The sequence below is a fragment of the Corvus kubaryi genome, unplaced genomic scaffold (genome assembly GCF_017639235.1).
Source record: "Corvus kubaryi isolate FWS band 111438036 unplaced genomic scaffold, C.kubaryi_AGA036_p1.0 split1-65, whole genome shotgun sequence".
Lineage (NCBI taxonomy): Eukaryota > Metazoa > Chordata > Aves > Passeriformes > Corvidae > Corvus > Corvus kubaryi.
In genome coordinates, this window is record NW_024582080.1 from 3850884 (window position 1) to 3871085 (window position 20202).

Below are 20202 nucleotides of genomic sequence, written 5' to 3' on the forward strand. Positions count from 1 at the left end.
TCTCTTCTAAAAGAAACAAGCTAAACTTAGATCTACTTTTCAAGAATCATGAAAAGGTAAACAAAAAAGGTTCCAACAAGTATTTTCCTTATGGCTTACAGTGAAGCAATAAAAGATCTTCATCAGACTTAACATAAAAACTAAGAAACAGAAAACCCCCAAATCATTGTCATGAAATCATGATAGATCCCATCTGTAGGTCACTGTACTCTTCTTCTACCATAAACATCTCTGATGCCCAATTTCATTGATACAGGTTCATTCCTGGTTTGTCTCACAATAAACGGGGAGACAATGATCTGTTTTTTCCTGTACTTTCAAGAGAGAGGAGCTTTTAGCATTAACCTCCCAATTGCAGTCCCTCAGTTTTCTCCAGGGGTCTTGGGGAACTCTGTACATCGTAAGAAAATGAATAGTATGTGTACGTTGTTATGGGTTAACTTGACATCTGCCTGACAGATATGAAATAGAGCCTGTGGTGAGACCTAAGTCATTGTCAGGTGGCAGCTGGAGTCAGGCAGGACACCCTTCCACATCCAGCACCCAATCTACTTGAGTATGGGGACAGGGAAATGAAACTCTTAAGTGTCTGTGGCTGTCCATAGAATATGGCAATCCACCTTTCTTGTAGATACCTCTTGTGAACTTCTACATTTATGTCTGTTTATTTGAATCTGAACATAAAACTTTTTTCCTTCTTGAATTGTACATGCAGTTTTGAAATGAAAGAATGAAAAGCAAGCTGATAAAATACATTTTTATGTAATGCATTAAGAATGTGATATCTGTTCTGGGGTATAAAGCTATGCAATGGATATGAATATTATTTTACTTAGAGTGAGATTAACAGAACATAATCCACACACTGTGCAACCTCTACTAGCCCAGACTGTAGACTGATACCATCTTGCAGAGAGAACTGGGAAACATCTTGCAAAGGATTGTGATTCGTCAGCTCCTGTATATGGATCTGGAGGAGAGTTCTTTCTCATGTGTCTTGTTTGCTTTTTCCTGCCTGCCTCAAGCCCTGTTGATCTGCTCTGGAAAACAAAGAAAACAACTCAGTAACAGCCTTTGTACATATCTCTCATTGCACTGCTTAAGAAAAGTGGAGCAGATTAATTCCTATGTTCCTCAGAGTGTTTGGTGACTTTTTTTTTTTGATGAATCAAAACCTCACAATAATAAAAATATATATTATAGCTTGCTATAGAATCTCACCAGAGATTTTGTTTTAATGACTGAAGAAAGTGGAGGAAAAGGCAGTGGGTTAATGCAACTTGCATTATCAGCTGAGAAAATTACAAGAAGCTACAGTTCTTTGTCTAATAAGGTGTACAACCTCTAACTGAACAGCAGAGGGAAATATTTTTTGTGTACCTTGTTCTTTGAGGTAAATGTTTTCTCTTCCCCCTTTTCCCCTTTTTTTTTCCCTTTTTTTTCCCAGGTAGAAGATTGATTTTCTCATGGTTCTTTCTGTTAGAAGGAATTTTTTTTGCAAAGTCCTTGAATACAGTATATGAAATAAAAGCACAGACATTATGTGCTTTACTATATGTAACACTTTGGAGTTGTTTTGTAGCTGCTATGTTTCAGTATTAATTCTAGTTTAGAACCAAGTAGCCCAGAATCAAAACTGTGACTATTATCTACCAGTCCTTGGGAATTTATCTCCTATGGATTTTATTTTTGCTTTTAGGGTCTGAATTTTAATTTATAAGTTAGTAAGTTCTGATTGGAAGAACATTTTATGTGAATGTTTTTCTAATAGCATCAAAATCTTAGTAGGGAAGCTCACCACTGAACTGTGCAATCTGTGCCTGCCACAGATAAGTCGGGCTATTTAAGTAGCACTAGGAAGATGTAAAAGCTGTATTTAGTTGTCTACACACAATCCTCAGGCAACATATGGGTTGTTGTAGGATGTCAGAGACAATGTCTCCATCGGAATTATCTTTTACCCAGTCGGAGTTGATTTCAGCACAGTTTTTGAATTGCCTTTCCTTGTGGCCTGTAAATTCTACATTCTTTGTGTCCATTGTCAGCAATCCATTCTTCTCCCCAGGCTTTGTTAACCTCCCCCTAGGTGTAAGACAACACTTGGACAGTAGTACCACCTTTAACTTATCTCAGGTTCCTGCTGTAGTGGTTTATCTCACAGTCGATGTTCAAGATATCCACTGATGTATATTTGGAGGATAGAGGGAGGCTTTGGTGGTCGTTGGTGGTCACAGATGCCATCTTTCCCATAACTTGGTGTGATCTTTGTTTGACCAGTGATATATGTATTAGCAGTTGCTTCTCTACACAGATTGCTGTAGTGGGAATTTGTTGTCCAGGTGCACTGACCAGGATGTGCTAACCAGATCTCACCTCTGTCAGACATGGGGTTGTCACCATCCTGTCTCTCCCTTCTGTGCTTTTTCCCATGGCAAAGTCTTTCTGTGGACTTTACAGTGTTTGAGGCAGGCAAGTCTACTCTTTAAGTTCCTTGCAGAACTGAATGAAGAAATTAAGGATGAGGCAGAGCTACACTTTTGGTGCAAACTAAGTTGTATCATATCATTTCATGTTTGCCAAAGACTTAAAAAATGCATACAAGCAAGTGGTATTCTGACACGTATGCTTTGACTTGGTAAGTTACAAACAAGCACTGTTTTGGCTTCCACTCTTGCTTACAAGTTCTGTTGGTAAACAACATTTTGTACATGTTTCAACATCACATTTTAGTATGAGTTTTACGTACTTATATATTGCAAATATTAATTTGGTGCACTGTACCCCCAAAACCAGTTACTAAATTGAGCTTTATTTTCATGTTGCAGAGACAAAGTATTAGAATGGCATAAAATATGGCCCAGTTCTACTACAAAAGAAGTGTCAATGCTCCCTACAGAGATCGTATCCCTCTTCGCATCGTACGGGCAGAATCCGAACTGTCTCATTCAGAGAAAGCCTATCTGAACGCCGTGGAGAAAGGAGATTACGCCAGTGTAAAGAAAGCTTTGGAGGAGGCAGAAATTTATTTCAAGATCAATATCAACTGCATTGATCCCCTGGGAAGAACTGCACTCCTTATTGCAATTGAAAATGAGAACCTTGAGCTCATTGAGCTGCTCTTAAGTTTTAATGTGTATGTGGGAGATGCTCTGTTGCATGCCATACGGAAAGAGGTGGTTGGGGCTGTGGAGCTGCTGTTAAATCACAAGAAGCCCAGTGGAGAGAAGCAGGTATGTGCAGGATTTTCTGAGTTTGTAGTATGGTTTAATGTAAAGAGAAGAATCGTGCAGAGGGAGTAAGAAAAAGAAAAACAAAACCAACCATCATCCTTGCACACAGTACTTAAAATCAGAAAATAAATTACTTTGATGCTGTATGCATTGTATTTATCTGTGTTTAGACATCATAGAATCAAAAATTGTTTTGAGTCAGAAGGACCTTTAATTATCATCTAGTTCCAACATCCTGCCATTGGCAGAGATATCTTTCCTTAAACAAGGTTGCTCAAAGCCACTTCCAACCTGACCTTGAACACTTCCAGGGTAGGACACCCAGAACTTCTCTGGGCAACCTGATCCTGTGTCTCACCACTCTAATTGTAAAAAATGTCTTCTTCTGTCCATTCTAAACCTACCCCCTTTCAGGTTAAAACTGTTTTGTAAAACTTTTCCTGTCACTACAGGCCTTGGTTAAAAGTCTCTCTTTGTCTTTCCCATAAGCCCCCTCTGTATAATGATAACATTATTCCTGCAGATATTACTGGGAAATCTTTAATCATTCAAAGAAGCAAGTAATTCAAAAGAGAGTTGTTAATTCCCTGGTAGTGTTAATATGTAGTCCATTTGAATTAATTATGATGCTCCCATAAAAGTCAGTGAATGTTTTAACCCATCCATGTGGAGGTCATCATATCCCAACTCAGCAAGGCAAAACTTGCAGACATGACCCAGTTGATCAGAACTTCGGTCCTGTCTCAAGTAGTCATCCATCTTATCAAGTACAACTAAAAAGGTGCAAACTCTTCTCCCTTTCTCCCTGGCTTCTCTCAAAGGAAAAAAATCATTACATACAGTCTCATTCATGCTCTGATACCTGCTCTGCTTTCCCTTGAGCTGCCTTGAGACATCTCTAGGAAGTATCTAGCCTCTTGCAAATCTTTCTCATTTTAAGAAAATAGGATAACGTAGCCCATAAATTCTGTTATTCCTAGGAGCCTTCCTAGGAAGAAAAACCTTAAAAGTAGTTATACTATTGTATTCTATTTTCATCAATTTCAAATGTCATGTGTTATAGGTACTCTATTAATGTATTTCAGTGAATAGTATGTTGAAATGATTACAGCCCTTTTACAGATAAAGCATACAATATACTTTAATTACAGTATAATGTACTTCACATGGATAGAATTGCAGATAATAGGTAAAAAGAATATTTTTTCCAATAAAATAACATGAATTCTATGCTTCTTTTTTAAGGAAAGAAAGAATTATACTAGGTCTTTCTGTAAATATGTGTGCCTGCCTTCTCTTCTAGAGAGTAAAAGAAGAGCTCCTGTAAAATGACAACAGATATATATCAGAGAAAAAGACTAGGTTCACGTTTGTCTCATTTCATTGTTCCTCAACTGATAGTGCAGATAAGAATACAATGCATAGGATGCATAGGATGCATAGTGTAGTGTAGTGTAGTATAGTGTAGTATAGTATAGTATAGTATATCAATGCTGTGTACCAGGACCCTGACGGATCCAGTGCACAGCCCCATCCCAAGCCAGTTAAATCACCTGTGTGTCCATTATCCAGCCTCTACAGTGGAAGTTGCCGTTTGCAGGGCAGAGTTCATGCCACTTGATGGTAGCCATCCAAAGGTGTGTCTTGTCTCTGGTCTGGCTTCCTGGGCTCCCCTTAGCAATGGAGAAAAATGGAGATCCCTGGAGAGCACCTCGTGCTGTCTTTCTCAATTACTTGTTTTAAGACAGCATAAACCAATTTTTGGCTTTAAGAATCAAGAAATTCACCTTACAATAGCTGCCTAAATTTCAGACTGTGCTTCAGACCTTCAGGATTACTTTTTTGTATGTGCCACAGCTGCTGTAATGAAAACATTTGAATACAAACAGTAAAACTTGTATTAGGTGAGCTTCATGCTATAGCAGACAAAAGATAGGCTTACTTTTTGTGTGAATACTACCATGTTAAATTATCCACAAACTGCATTGCTCCAGTCCAGAGGTTAGTTGTCTGTGGTGAAGCATAAGCATGTTGTTTCAGTGCCAGACTCCATGCTGGTTGATGTGAAGAGTGCTGCTCCTCCTGCTCTTTTTTGGTTTTCCTGGTTGCATTCGCTGGGAGTCTTACTGTAAAGTGTGAAGAATAATCATGAATCATTTGAACAGAGACATCTCCTTTTGTGTCTGTACAAGGCTAGGTTCGCCCATTGCCACTGCAGGCACTGCATGCAAGCCAGTGCTTACAAAAATGGCTTTTCAACCAACAGGTTGCTGACATGTGTTCTCTGCTGTAGGCACTGGGGATCCCAACAACAATTAAGCTTCTATGGGTGTCATGTGTGTAATAATACACTGGTAATCACACTGGTTCATTTTTACGAACATGGCATGCTGAAGAGAATGTAAATGCCAATGACGTTTTTGCAGTAATGCCACTATGAATTTAATATAATAATAAAGAGCCTTCTGGCTGAAAAATCATTCCAATGGGCTAAAGAGATAAAATCTGGATACTCAGAATTATATGCTTTTTACATACTTTTATTAAATACTTTTTTTCCTCCTCCAGTTTTTTTTTTTTTTTATTAAACTTTCTTTTGAAGCTATTTCAAACTACAGCTTTACTTTTTTGATTACTGGTATTTGTAAATATTTAACATATTATTTAGACAATGATTCATTTTCAGATTCAGTGCTTTTAATAACATAGTATCTTTGGCTGTTTGCTTTTCCTTCTTTGTATGAATCTGGTCATGTGTGGTAAAATCCTGGCCCCTTGAAGTTAGTGGGAGTTTTACCATCGATTCGGGGAGGTCAAGATTTCACCCTTTTTGTTGTTTTTTTTTTTTTTTTGATCCCTGCTTAAAAGTTTTATTTCTACAGGAGACAGATAATAATAAAAAGAAAAAACCCTTGCTAAATACTTTCAAGCACAAAAAACAGTTTCCCAAATACTTCATTAGTGATAAAAGTTATGAACATTCAAATTCTGGGAAAAAACTGGTATGATTCACAAGAAAGTGAATTGGCTCTCACTATTTTTTTATATTCATGAGATAATATCCTATGTATGATGCATAGCTAATTTCAGCTTCACATCATATAATAATGTGGCTATATTTGTAAAACGAAATCATTTTTAAGCATAGAATTTCTTATATAAGTCAAGTGCTCATTGTCAATGTCAGAAAGCTAGAAGAAAATGTCCTCTTGTATCAACAGAAAGCTACCATTCTTCAGAACTGCTGACGTATCTTTTAAAAGAACTGGTTGTCCTCCAAAATTTAATTCTTTAAAAGTTTAAGTGTTGCAAAAGAAAATGGGGAAAATGTAACAATATGTTAATTCTGACCAAGAATCAGTGCATATAGTTAAAATAATATGTTTTTGCATTTTTTGCATGGAAAAGTTTTATAAGCAACATCTCCAAATTAGGAGATGCCACTGAATCTCTATTTACACTTTCTCCTAAAAGAAACAAAAACAATAAAAAAAGAAGAAAAACCAAACAAAAAAACCTCCACCAAAACAAAACAAAAACCAACCCCAACCAAAACAAAACCCCAATAAGAAAAAACCCTAGCAAAACCCCAATAAAACAAACAAACAGCAAACCCACCCCGCCCCCCCCTCCCCCCCTGCAAACTATGAAACAAGGTTCAGATTTTGTTAAAGTTAGATCTAAACTCTCTAGTCTGCTGATCATTCAGTTTCAGGGCTCTACCCGATAGCCATATGCGATGTGCTCAGCATTTCAAAGACCCCATAGGTTGCAATGGTTTTAACCTAATTATCAGTATATGGATACATCTGGTGCCACCTGGTGACTACAGATGAGGCATGTATGTTTAACAGTTTTGAATTGTCTTTGAACTCCTTCTGTTACTCAGTTTTTGAGTGAAACTTTTGCACTATACATTAATCCAATTCTGGAAAAGGGTTTTTTTTTGTCACTTGCATTATATTCTTTATATTTTCTATACTTTTTTAGCTGTACCAGATGCTAGAGCACAAGTAAAAGAGAATAGCACAAATTAATGTGAATGAGTTGAGGAAACTTGTCCAAGTACTTTTAAATTACCATTCTTCAGAGCCATATGTCCTGAGTTATCTGCCAAGTCACTTGTTGCTTACCCTGATGGATAGCTGAATGCCAAATTAAGAGGGGGGAAAAAGTTGTTCTTTTAAATTTAGTGTCTGCAGAAAACATTTTTGTCTTGTTAAATTGGATGCAGCATCCACAGATGGGCTGAGGGTTAGGTAGAATAAAAAAATTACTACCTTTATCTAAATTATAGTGTGCTATACTGCTTAAGGAACCCAGTCATTGATTATTAGCTGGGTGATTGACCATCTAGATTTTCATATATATTCATGGAAGACTGAAGCAGAGGTGTAGCTGCCTTCTAAGGCTGCAAATCACATAAGTGAAGCTGAAATCTCAGTTACTAGACTTGAATCCATGTAGCATTGTATTAGCTGAGAGACTTGCTTTAGGGCTTGGGAACCTGACTGCAGTGTTTACAGCATTGCCTAGCAAAAAAAAGCACATGGCAGTGCTTTTATGCCTTCTGTTCCCTATTACATGTCAGTCTTGGAATACCTGAGGGTATTTTTTATGGGTGGGTGCTCCAGGGATAGATTTCTGCAGATGTGTGAAAAAAAGACTGAACTAATGCCAGACTGGCATTTGCAAACACAAGGGAATTGTTAGAGGAAGGAGAACTTTGGGACAGGGAGGGATCACTGTGATATGTGCCTGGCTCACATACAGAGAAAAGTAGAAATCACTGGCATAGTGCTGGAAATAGGAAGCTGAAAATAAGCTATATCCACGTGCTGCAACACTCAGAGCCCTTTTGCTCTCCCAGGACAAGCAGTAAAGTCACATCATAAACTACCATATTCAAATGCCCTGCCTCTACTTACTCTGCCAAAGTCAAGCCAGGAAGCCAGGCTTCAGCTTGTCAACATGTTGGCCTCTAAAAATGCAAGTCCATGGCATATACAACTTTTTTTTGTTGGGTTTCATGGATTTTCCTGGCAATTTCTCAAAGGCCCAAGAAAGGATGAGTTCATTATGTTGTCTAAATATTTGGGAAAAAATATTTATTAGAAGAGACAAAAACCCAGACCTCTGAAACTTTAAATATAGAGACATTTCTGAAGAACTGAAAGATTCAGCATTTAGGTTGCCATTTTGTCTTCAGACAGACTGTGAGCAACCCTTTCTCATCAATATGTAGGGCCTCTTCAGTATTCTCTCTGGTCAAGGTAGACTTTAGGTATGGTATGTCCTAGCCTTTATCTGTAGGGAAAGAGCTAAAAGGACGGAAAGTTTTGTGGGGGGTAACCACAGCAAGCTGAGGTTTTGTGCTGTTATAAGGAATGGCATCTGGAAGAGATGCGTGAGGTGAGAAGTCATGTGTAAGAAGATGGCAGCTCTGACATCTTACAAACCAGATGTGAATTCAGGAATGCCCTGGTGGTTATGTGCTCTTCAGTGTGCTAGCAGCCATTGTGAACTCTTGGACAGGAAGAGTTATCAGGTGATTGGTAGGAAAGCTTGCTATCGTGGGACTTTTTGGGAGGTAGGGAGAGAAAGGGCATTGTTTTACTGTCAAAGGCTCAAGTTATATTTTATAAATCTTAACGCATGTATCTGATTGATAATTATTTGAAGTGTGAGAAGGTAGAAAAGAAGAGGACAACAATACAAGTTGTCTTTCACTTGAATCTACTGATGCAATTCTCATCAGAAAAAACAGTGACTGATTATATGCCAAAACGTGTCTCAACATTGATTTTTTTTTTTAATCAGTGTTGCTATGTAGTTTTGGAGAGAATGAAAGACTGTAAGAGAACATCCAGGATGAGGGAATGGTCCTGTGTGAGGAAGTGTCAAGGATGTTGTGCAGTATAGTTTCTAGGCCAGTGGAACAGACTTCTCTCTGGATGTTCAGGCACTCACCTAAGCTATCAGGGAAGGGATATGGACGACAAGGCTGGACAGCTTCTCAGGATAAGTGCCTTCAGTCTGGCAGCATTCCCAGAAACAGATAAAAATTCTAAAAGTGAGAAGTCAGGGAACATCATGAAAGTAGCACAGAGCCTGAAGAGTCATTTTCCATTCCTGAAATACTGGCAGCATAAATGCTGCTCTTCTGACAGAGCTCCTATCAGGCCTGACAGAGCTCCTATCTCCTAGGAAATTCCTTACATGCAGCCACATCACCCACTCTGTTCTTTTCATGTCTCTTAGTATCTTTAGACTTCTTGAAATTGCCCTTTGAGGAGTCCCAGGGTCCTGAGATGAAGCCAGTGCTCTTCTTTGGAGCTGCACTTGTAATCCAGCTTCAGTCTCAGTCTCTCTTAATGCGTGCAGAGCATTTAGGCAGCTTTGGCCCATTGTTTTCTTTCCAAGGCTCATGGAATATCATTTTCCCTGTCCTACATTGCTACACAGCCCAATGGTGTATGTGGGAAAGCTCCTATGTCAGGGTTGTACTTCCTCCTGGTTACAGTGGGCCATCATAGAGAAGACCAGGGAACATGTACAGGTTGTAGGCCCAGCATGCCTGCAACAGACTTTACGTAAATGTTAAACCTGATGTTTTTTGATGCTGTTTCAAATTTTCCCCTAGTTACTGAACTGGGAGTTATATTGATCAAGAGGGGGCAGAAGGAAAGGTTTTTGAGCACTGCATGATGCCTGGTAGTTTTCTTATCTAAACCTCTTTCTCCAGTCTTTGCAAAATACCAGTCACAATCTCTTGTGGGATATTCTTTGTTGAGATCAATTCAAGCATCATTTTTGTTTTGAAAATGTCTGCCACAGAAGTTTATGAACTAAATGTCTTTTTTGAATGTTCTGATTAATGACAGTCTAGCTGCTAATGAGTATGGAGAAGACATTGCAGAGATACTTTGTTGGGCTTGAAGTACACATTCTTGGAGTGGAACGTAAGGACAAAGAGCTGTTTCTTCTCACTGCTAGCTGCCTGAGTGGGCAGCTGAGTATTTTTTTCCCAGTGGCAACTGATTAGTTAGAATTTTCTGGCATGTTGATAGACAGATGAATGGGAGAGGTTTTGTCGGGGATATTTCATTTTATGGATGAAATAGATAGAGTAGCTTATCCACATATTCAGTCTTTCATATAACCATTTGAGCACATGAGAACAACATGTAGCACAGGTGCACTATAAAGGTGGAGCTGACTAATTGCATATGGGATGGAGATAAGAATTTACACAAGTATTGTTCTTGGATTTTTAGGGGGTGCTGGCTGTTTTCAAGTTCAAAAAAAGCTGCACATAAATGTCATTATGTCTTGGCAATAAACCCAAACTGTCTGTGTTTATATGCATCAGAGCTAAGGTGGGTGGATGAGTAGAAAAACCTGTGACAATTACTAAAGAAATGCTCCAGAAGCTGGTATGCCTGTGCCATCAAACAGAGCTGCTAGCAATTTCAATATTGAGGTAGGCAATGTGTTCTACAATATGCACCCATTACCTTGTAACAAATGCTAAATCATGATATTCTAAAGTTGAAGTAGTAGCAAAAGATGAATGCCAAAATATGGGGAAACATGGCAGTTTCTTGACCGGTACAAAATTATGAGCCAATTTTTACTGGCATTATAAAAAAAATTCTTACTAGCAGGATCCTTACAGATAGATTCCTGGAAGGTAGTGTTATTGAAGATGACTTTCCCCAGCTATGAATCTAATCCTCTGTTTTAGCAGTTTGCATAAATCCAGAAAATTTTGGTGATGACAAATACAGATTTATTTTAAAGACGACTCGTTAATCAAACTTCTACCTAAACTCGAAGTGTTACAGATTCATGAAGATTAAGTACTTTTCTGTCATTACTTGCTGGACTTTTCATATTTCTTGTTTTAAGCTCATGATAGAAATGAAAGTACTTTCCTACCATGGAGAGATGTGTGCAGATTAGCAAAAATATTTGAAAATCTAGAATAAATCAAACCCTTTTAAAAAACCCCACACCTCAAAATCTTTAGAAAGTTAATTAAAAAATAAGGTCTGTGGAAAAGTTAGATTTCTCCTCCAGAAGTCACATTTTCTGCTCTGATTTCTTTTCCCATCTTTTTATGATTTTTGAGGCCCACTTTACAGCACTCGCCCAAATTTACCATCAGAATAGGGACAGCATACAAATTAAAAAATAAAATGTCCAAAATCCCTGCCTTCTACAGTCAGTAGTCCTGTACGGTCATCTTCACAAGCCTCCATGCCTGGCATCCTTTTCAGCAAACCTACCTGCTTTCACCTCCTTACAACTCATCAACTGGAAAGATAGCTTCATCTAAAGATTTTAATAGTCTTTCAGTGCCTGAAAACAAGTTAAGAATCAGCTCTGAGGCCAGTATTATAAATCTGTTAAAACCAAGAGGTTCAACAAACGGAAGCTTTTTAAATTGAGGTAGTCTTGTCTTCTAAGGTCTAGAAATCCCCATTGCCAATTATTTGTACATTTGGTGATGCAATTTAACTTGGGAAGTTAACAAATTTATAACATTAAAGGAGCAGTATAAACAAACCAATATCTCTTCTGCCTAGAGCAGCCTCTGAGGGAACAATTGGTGTTTTTGCCCTTGATACAGCAGCTTGAGATCTGTGCTCTGTATAAATATATGCTATATATAAATGTATGTATACAAATACATGGATGTAAGGGGGTGGAAATCAGCCCCTCATTCAGATGCCTGGAGCTGAAGGCAAGGTAGCAGTGGAGCTCAGTCTGTGCAGAGATGAGTCCTCCCTGTCCCCTGCCTGCGCTGCAAAGTGCAGACCCTCCAGTAGGTCTCATGTCATATCTGTGTAGATCTCTCTCATTCTCTGGAGTGTCTTAAATGGTAAAATGCTGTTTGAATCAGTCCATTTACTGCTGACATGTAAGCCAGATAGCTGAGGTCCCAGTAAGGTCAGTGATGAGCAAGAGGGTTTGTTGACCAAATACAAGTGTCTGCTGTAAGCTAAGAAAAAGACTTCCCTGGACTCCACTCACTACATCAACCAGGGGCCCAGCTCAGTAGCTCACATGTAGTGGGTAAGTGAAATGTGAAGCATCCTAGAATATCTGTGAGACATGTGTTGTGGCCTTGGAGTTACGTCACAGAACCTGTGGGCAACTGAGATGAGCCCTAGATGTTCCTGGGTATAATAGGAGCTTAAAAACATGATTCACATATAGAGCTATAATTAGGTGTTTAAGTCTGAAGATAAATACCATCCAGTAGGTTCTTCTGCAACATATCCTCTTTCTGACAGTGCACAGTGCAGAAACTCAGGAAAGATTTTAGGAACAGGACCACCTACTGTTTAAAGAAACTCAAGTCACAGCAGTTTCTGATGGACACAAACCTCCAGGCAATCCAATGCTGTACAGTGGTCCACTGAAATATATTTTCAAAGAGCCACTATTCTGGAGTTCTTCTTTGTCTATGAGGAGCCACTGTGCTCAAATGCAGTTACCTTGAACTTGCCTGTGGAGATACTTCTTAAATAAGTTGTATGCAAGAGTAGAATTTGAAAGACTTTCATTAGTCCTTTAGAGTCAAACATGCAATCATACATAATAATCTATAAACGAAATGGCTTTCCAAAGCTTCAGCCATGGGAAAACCCTAGGAAAATTTACAAAACAGAAACATGCCGTTGTCAGGAAGCTTGTTCATATATGGCCTTCCACACACCACCGTTATCTTCGCTTGTGTCACAGGGCATCCCTTGTCAAATTGCTCTGTAAGCAGTGAAATTTATGAAATCTGATTTCCAAATAGCTATATGCATCATGATTGAATTTCCTCTTTTTGATGTTATGAACATTCATCAAAGCTTTTGAAGAGGCTGATGCACTTATAGTATCCTGTTTTTGTATGAATTCTCTGGTGTCTAGTAACATAGCTGTGCTCATACTCCAGAATTCTCCTCAGATCTCAAACATCCATCTCTTTTGGAAAACTTGCAGGAATTTAATATTTCTAATATTCCTTCATGTTAACATCCAGCTGGAGCAATCCAACAAATTCAAAAGTCACAATGGACTGACTGACAAAGCCTATTAATGTGATAACAGGGGCTTACTTGTCTTGGGAGACTACCAATTTAGCTTGTCAATTTACCAACTGTTTTCTGGATAGAGGATATGTATGTCACATACTGTGCTGACAGAAGTGTTCTAATTGTACTTTATACCCGTGCCAGGATCCATATCTTCACCCCAGATTGGCAGGAGGCAAAATTAGTTCCCCTTTCAACTCAGATACTAAAACACTACTGAGAGTTGGTAATAAAATATTATCTAAGTTTGCAGGCTTGTCACAGTGTGTGAGGCCTTCTGGCAGGAAAAAAAAAAAAAAAAAAAGAAACCTGAAATATCTACCCTCAAAGCCTAACATTTCATATTAGGTACTGCTGAGATACAGCTGAATATTTGTAAAAAAGGGAAAAAGTTTGCCACCATTTTATTTGCTACCAACTTGTTTTAAGACGTTTACTGTAAGTACAAGCAATCTGGCTGATAAGATTAAATTTCTCTTCCCTGCTCTTTGCTCATTTAGACCTTTGCTTATTAAGTCTCTGCTTACTACCATGCCCTAAATTTAGTAAAAATATACTTACATATGCTCCTGAAGCACATTAGGAATACTTTATGCATGGATGCACCATGTGTAAGATCTGTACAGATCAAGATCCAATCAATGGTAAACTCAAGAGAAATACAATACTAAGATAAGCCTAACTTGAAACAAGCAGTACTAAGGGGTTTGAACCAATCCATTCCCCCTGGCATCAGTTTCAAAGGCTCCTTTCTAGCAATGTGCCCTTAGACACCTCTAACTAACTATTCTGCCCCTGGTCTCTCACTGTGTAGGGCAGGTTATAATGATGCATGTTTCTCCTTTGATCTCTTTGCAGTGGGAATTCAAAGGGGATATTTTTATTTCGAGCAATCTTCTCTTGTTTATTTACATGTTTCCAAACTTCTTAAGCAGCAGGATTGCTCAATTGATTCTTGCATGCAGGGGGGATCTTAAAGTGTCTATTGTTAAGGAGTTGAACCCAGCTGAGAATACCATCAACCTGTAATAAAATGCAGTTTACATCCTTTGCTTCTCAAATGTGTATTTCATTCCCAGCGTATGCTAGTGTAGATGTGTAAGCCTTGGTCTCCTCTGTGTACTTCAGAAAAAATGTCCTGTTTTGCATCTGTGAAATATGGGAAAATTACAGTACGGTTCAATATGGGAAATTTACAGTATGCTGCTAAATAACAAACCACTGAATAACATACTGGGAATAATGTACTTATGAAACAGTTTACTATGAAATTCCTCTGCATCCTCTGAAGGTACAGGTTTCTTTGTCCCTGCCATAATCTTTTGTATTCCTTTATCTTCATATTTTTAAAGTAGAGAAAACATTTTTCTGTAACTGTCATGCAAATTTGCCTGTTTCCCACTTTGTTCTTTGTGAGTATAACCCTTTTAACTTTCTCAAACATGAAATTTACTTCCCAGCCATGAAGAGATCACAAATTACTTTGCAATGTTAAATAATTGTAATCAGCTGCAAAGAAGCTTAGCTAATTCCCACCCTCTGAAACACTTATATCTCCTAAGGAGTTTGTTGATACCAAGGGAGGCCACCAATCTGTTATTGTCTTTTCTGAAAAAGCTCCTTACAAAAGCCACGTTTGTAATTCCATAGCCAGTGGGACACCTTTTCTTTTTTCTAGATCTAGGAAGCTCGGGGATAAACAAATGATCCTGCTTAGATTCTAAGAACTCCTTTTTTTCTGACATTTCCCTGAAGACCTCATTGCCAAAGCAAGCTGTTTTCTTTTCACCTCTCTAGCTGACTATTGGAACCATTTTGGGACAAGAAAAACAAACACAGGAGAGCAAGAGCTTTTCCACATTTACTAATCAGACCAGAGACCAGAGGTTTCTCAGCAAATGGAATATCAGACCTAAGATTCATTGAAATGATTTTGTCTTTATGAACCATTCTGTGTTTGAGAAAAGTATCTATGCATCCATTTTAAAATTCAGATGGGAAGGACCCCACTAGATCTACTTTGAACATTCAGGACATTTCAGTATTGACTTTACTCACCATGCAAACTGTGAGAGAAGTATATATGAGCTATACACTATGATGGAAAAATAACTTAAGTTCCCCTTTAATCCTTTCCATAATAAGATCTTTCTTCTTTCTCAGCTCTCATGTTTTTCCAAACCATTTTACTTTTCTTCTTTCACTGTCCCTTGAGGGAAAACAACATTTGCTTGTCACTCCTCATTATGATCAGTCAAGCGATGCCCAGAACTCTTACTAGAAACACTCCTTTACCTGTTTAAAAATGATATGTGGTGAGAGAGCAAGTGTAAGTTCCATAACTGAAAACAAATTCTAAATAACCTGTTAGAAATATCTAAATATCTAAATATCCTGTAGACACTTCTATTGAGTGTCTACTTTTAAGCAATTTCCCACCCTTGCTCAAGCTACTGGCATTGACTGATGAAACAGCACATCCATTCACTAATAATGCTCACAGGAAAACATTAATTGGAAAGGAGCAGTTTTGTGTACAGGCAGTATTTTGGATCAGAGTTCTTTCAGAGATACAGGGAGGAGAAATTAAAAAAAAAAAAAGAGAGAGAAATAAAGCCCTGAAGTCCTTTGACATGAGTCCCACCCAACAAATTTATGCCCTAAATCTATCAAATCCAATATCTTTTCCTCTGCTTCTGTCTGGAAGCTGTTATCAATTCATTTAACAGTATTTTCTTACCATTCTCTATTCTCCTTTTTCAACTAAAAGAAACCTATAGTTTTTTGCAGCAGGGACTATCTTGAAGAAAATAGTCAAACATTCTGCTTGTAAGCGCCTAGAAGAAAATATAGATATGAATAGCAGTCTACCAGGATTTGTCAGGAACAAATCTTGTCATCACAATATAATTATCATTCATCACCAGGTAGCAAGCTCTGTATGTTGGGGAAAAGCATTACATATCATATAGCTCGAGATTTGTAAGATTCCATAAACTGTCACTCAAAATACAGTCTAAGAAAACCACACTCACAGTAGTTGCCAACAGTACTTGGTGAAACAGGATGTATGAATTCAACAGAGGGATGAAATGAGCAGTCCTGCAGGGGTCTGTCCCTATCAGTGCAATTATTCATGACATTTTAGATGAAATAGAGGGCATGATAATTCTGTAGACATCAGACAATGTGGGGATCTCAAGGCTGTTGCAAGACACAATTAGAATTCAGGTTTTGGCAAGCAAGAAATTATTTCTGTAAAAAATAAAACAGTTCATTAAGAAAAAAATTAATGTTCTACGTAGAGCAGAAATAATCAACCAAGTAGGTATTGGAATTGAAAACAACTAAGATAACAGTTCTGCAGGGAATATTAAAACAAGACTAGCATAAAAAGACTGGACAATACCATATTACTGTTCAAAAGTCAGTATCGCATCTGATAACATCAGAATGAGCACAGATCAGAGAATTGTAGAATCACAGAATGGCCTGGTCTGGAAGGGACCTTAAAGACTACCTTGTTCCAGCCCCCATAAGGAAAGTCTGAATGAAAAATTAGAAAACAGAAGCTAAGCAAAGAAATAAAATAGTCTCTGTATCCACATTTCACAGAACCAGAATTTATGGGCTTAAACTGCACAAAGGTAAAACACATGAAGTATCAGAAACATTGTGAGGAAATGGTGTGACATATCCACCCACCACTGCAGAGCTTTAGGAACAGATTGGTCAAATTCTTTTCCTTAATGTGTTACATTAGTGCTTTTTGTGCAATGTGGCTGTCATGGAGACTGGAAGTGATCAGTCCATGCTGTGACTTTTGTGACACACAAATTGGTTCAGTAGTAATAAGATGAGCATGAACAAGCATTAAAAAGCTAACGTCTTAGGGTAGGTTAAGTGTAGCTGATAAAAAAAACCCCCACATCCAAGGTTTTGAAAACTCAGCTTGTGCTTGGAAAAAATTGGATGAAAATAACTCAAACTTGTAAAATTAATTTTTCAAAATTCACAGACTCGTAAAAAGGCAAGCACTGAAGCCTCCTTAAATGTGACAGGGATTTTGTATTACTACAAACATCCCTGTTCCAGTCATGTCCCAGCAAAGCTGAAAGTAAATTTTCAACAAAATAAATGGACATGATATTACATAAAACACTATTCTCGGTGGGGGGAAGATATCCTTTCCTAACAGTAATTCATATTAGCACCAAATGAGGGCATTTAGGCCTGAGCCTTGGAAATACATTATGACATGTGATATACATTGAGAAGGTTTTAACAGAGGCAAAAATGTCACCTTTCCCCCCTTACCAGTAGGAGACAGACTAAAAGCAAGCTCCTAAGGTAACACGTTCAGCATTAACTGTTCATGCCCTCTTTTCACACATCCTGGACAACTGGCCAAAATTATGAATGCAGTACTTTTGAAAGATACCTGTCTTGTATCCCAGCAGTGCAGGTTAGGAGACATGAGCCATGGCTAGCTGTGGGTCAGTATCAGCATGAGATAGCACAATAATCACATTTTGAGCTAGCTAGCACATGGCTTGTGCCTGAAGAATAAATTTTGTTGAGCTCTGTGCTAAGGGGAGTGTTTACCTTACTCGATTTCAGCTATATAAAATTAGATATATATCTTGGGTTGCTTGTCAGAGCTCCTTCTGCTAGACGTCTTTCTTGGATGACATTAAATATAATAGTTTCATAAGAAAATATTAGGGACATTTTGTAAGATTAATAGAATTGTCATAATCATATAGTATAATCACAAGAATTTAATCTGGAAAAAATATGGAATTGGCCCCTCTTATTGTTAGATTATAAGAAAATATTGGAGTAAAGGAACATTTCAAGATACATAAAAATATAATCTGGAATATTTTGTTAAAAAATGTCCACAAGAAAATATCTGATTTTTAATTATTATTTTTTGCTATACCTACATGGCTTCAATGTATAAGTGGAATTACATTAGACTCCAGAGAAAAGAAATCTGGAAGACAAGCATTAAACACCTTGCCAGCACTGAGGTAAAATGTGGATATGAAAATGTTAAAGGACACAATTTGAATTAAGTCTTATGAAAGTATGCATTCTTAAGAAGATACAATATTACTAAAATATTTACATTTAGTCCTCAGATTCTTGTTAGTCAATTGACAATGCCTAAGACCCCTGGATACATCTGTTTGCTACATCAGATATATCTGTTTCCTACATTGGTTTTGTGGATACATCTGTTTCCTACAAAAAGGGAAAAAAAATAGACATGGAGGTCGAATATTATCAAATGAAATATAATATTTCAGTAGCAGGTTAAGAGTGTGGTACTTACCTTCAGGAAATGTTATAAGTTCAAGGACAATAAAGTTGAATCCTTCCTGGGGAGGCCATGGAAGTTGCCTCTGGAAAGCAGACAATGACAGTGTACCAGATTGGTGTTGCATGGCTAGTGTCACACGCACACTGCTCAGAAATGATGCTGTCCCTGAGCTCAGCTTGGCCACTTCTATCCACTTGCCTGCCTTACATGCTCGATGGCCACAGAGCCTGCCAGCTGTACGATGCACAGTGAACAGCCCGGGATGGGGAAAAGCACTTTCAGACAGTCAGGAGCCACCACCGCTGTCCTGCTGTTTGTGTGGTCTTGTGAGGAGAGTTTCAACATGGCTCTCAGGACCCCTCCAGTGCTATGATAACTGATTTCAAGTTATTTTGACATGATATCTCTAAGTTATTCCAGGTATCTGGATGTTTATCAGTGACTTAGTCCATGTTAAGGGAGTCGCGGTAGGAGGAATTTTTGAACCCTACCCGGGGAACTACTTCCATGGTCTTAATCAGGATGTATTTCAGGTGATCCAACAATGACACAACAATAGCAAACCAAAGAAGAGAAGAACTCAACAAGCCAGAATGTAAAGCATGGGACTGTGTATGCATAGGGATAACTCGTGTGCTGTGGGCCGTACGGGAATGTAGAGTTAAGCATTTTCAAGGTGTCTGACTGATGACAGCTATAGAGAAATAGTGCTAAAGCAGCTGAGACTTTGATTACACACTTTTATAATACTAATTTCCTTATATAACCTGGTACTGCATGACATAAGTATTCATCTTATCTGTCGTATATTCTCTTTTTTCCTTTGCTTTAGGTTTTTCGTCCAATCATGCTATCATGATGGACATGACTCAGAAATTTATTCCCCTAACTACCTGAAACCATGAGGGATTTGCTTTCCTTTACAAACAAAAGATAAAATAATTGCAAATAAATAAACAAAGACAAGAGCCAGGGAAGCAATCTATTTGCCCAAGGAAATAGTTTTCCATAGATTCTGAGCTCTTGCACTTAAACAGCAGGTAAATGGATACTGCAGTTTTCAGTCTCTCTGTTGAGATATAGCAGTAATGAGAGCTATTATGAAAAATCTAGATGGAGAAAAGGACACACATCGGTTTTACATTCTTCCTTTTCCAAACAGACTGTTGTATTTTCTGTTTCCTGGATGTCTAAGGGCTCATCAGCAATCAATCTCTCATTTGATGTCATGACGTCTCAGACCTAACTGGCATTAATTTAACCTAGATTTCTCTTCCTGTCATAGCAAAGGAGCTTCTCTTCACACTGACCATAAAGGGAATATAAACACATTGAAGAGGACTGTTCCACCTGGTATCCAAAAGAATTGTTAGATATCCCAGCCAGACTGACTCATTCTCACTTAAAGTGAATGCAGGGAAAGGAAATGTGACAAAAAATCTTGTGCCCTTGAGCACGGAAGTGTTCAGACTTTGAGCTGTCCTTTATTTTCTGTTTTATTTTCTTTTTGTCTACTAATCACATAGACATTCATAACAAATATACACAG

At 38.1% G+C, this 20202-nt stretch overlaps 1 protein-coding gene across 3 annotated transcripts in view; it reads left to right on the plus strand.

Moving 5' to 3' along the window:
* The window catches only part of TRPC4 (transient receptor potential cation channel subfamily C member 4), a 132226-nt gene that overhangs the window by 48122 nt on the left and 63902 nt on the right, over window positions 1-20202 (plus strand). For all 3 annotated transcript variants that reach the window (XM_042014227.1, XM_042014226.1, XM_042014228.1), the window contains one exon: window positions 2826-3230. In XM_042014227.1, coding sequence (XP_041870161.1) covers window positions 2853-3230 — 378 coding nt within the window. In that variant the 5' untranslated portion in view covers window positions 2826-2852. The remainder of the gene's footprint in view (window positions 1-2825; window positions 3231-20202) is intronic.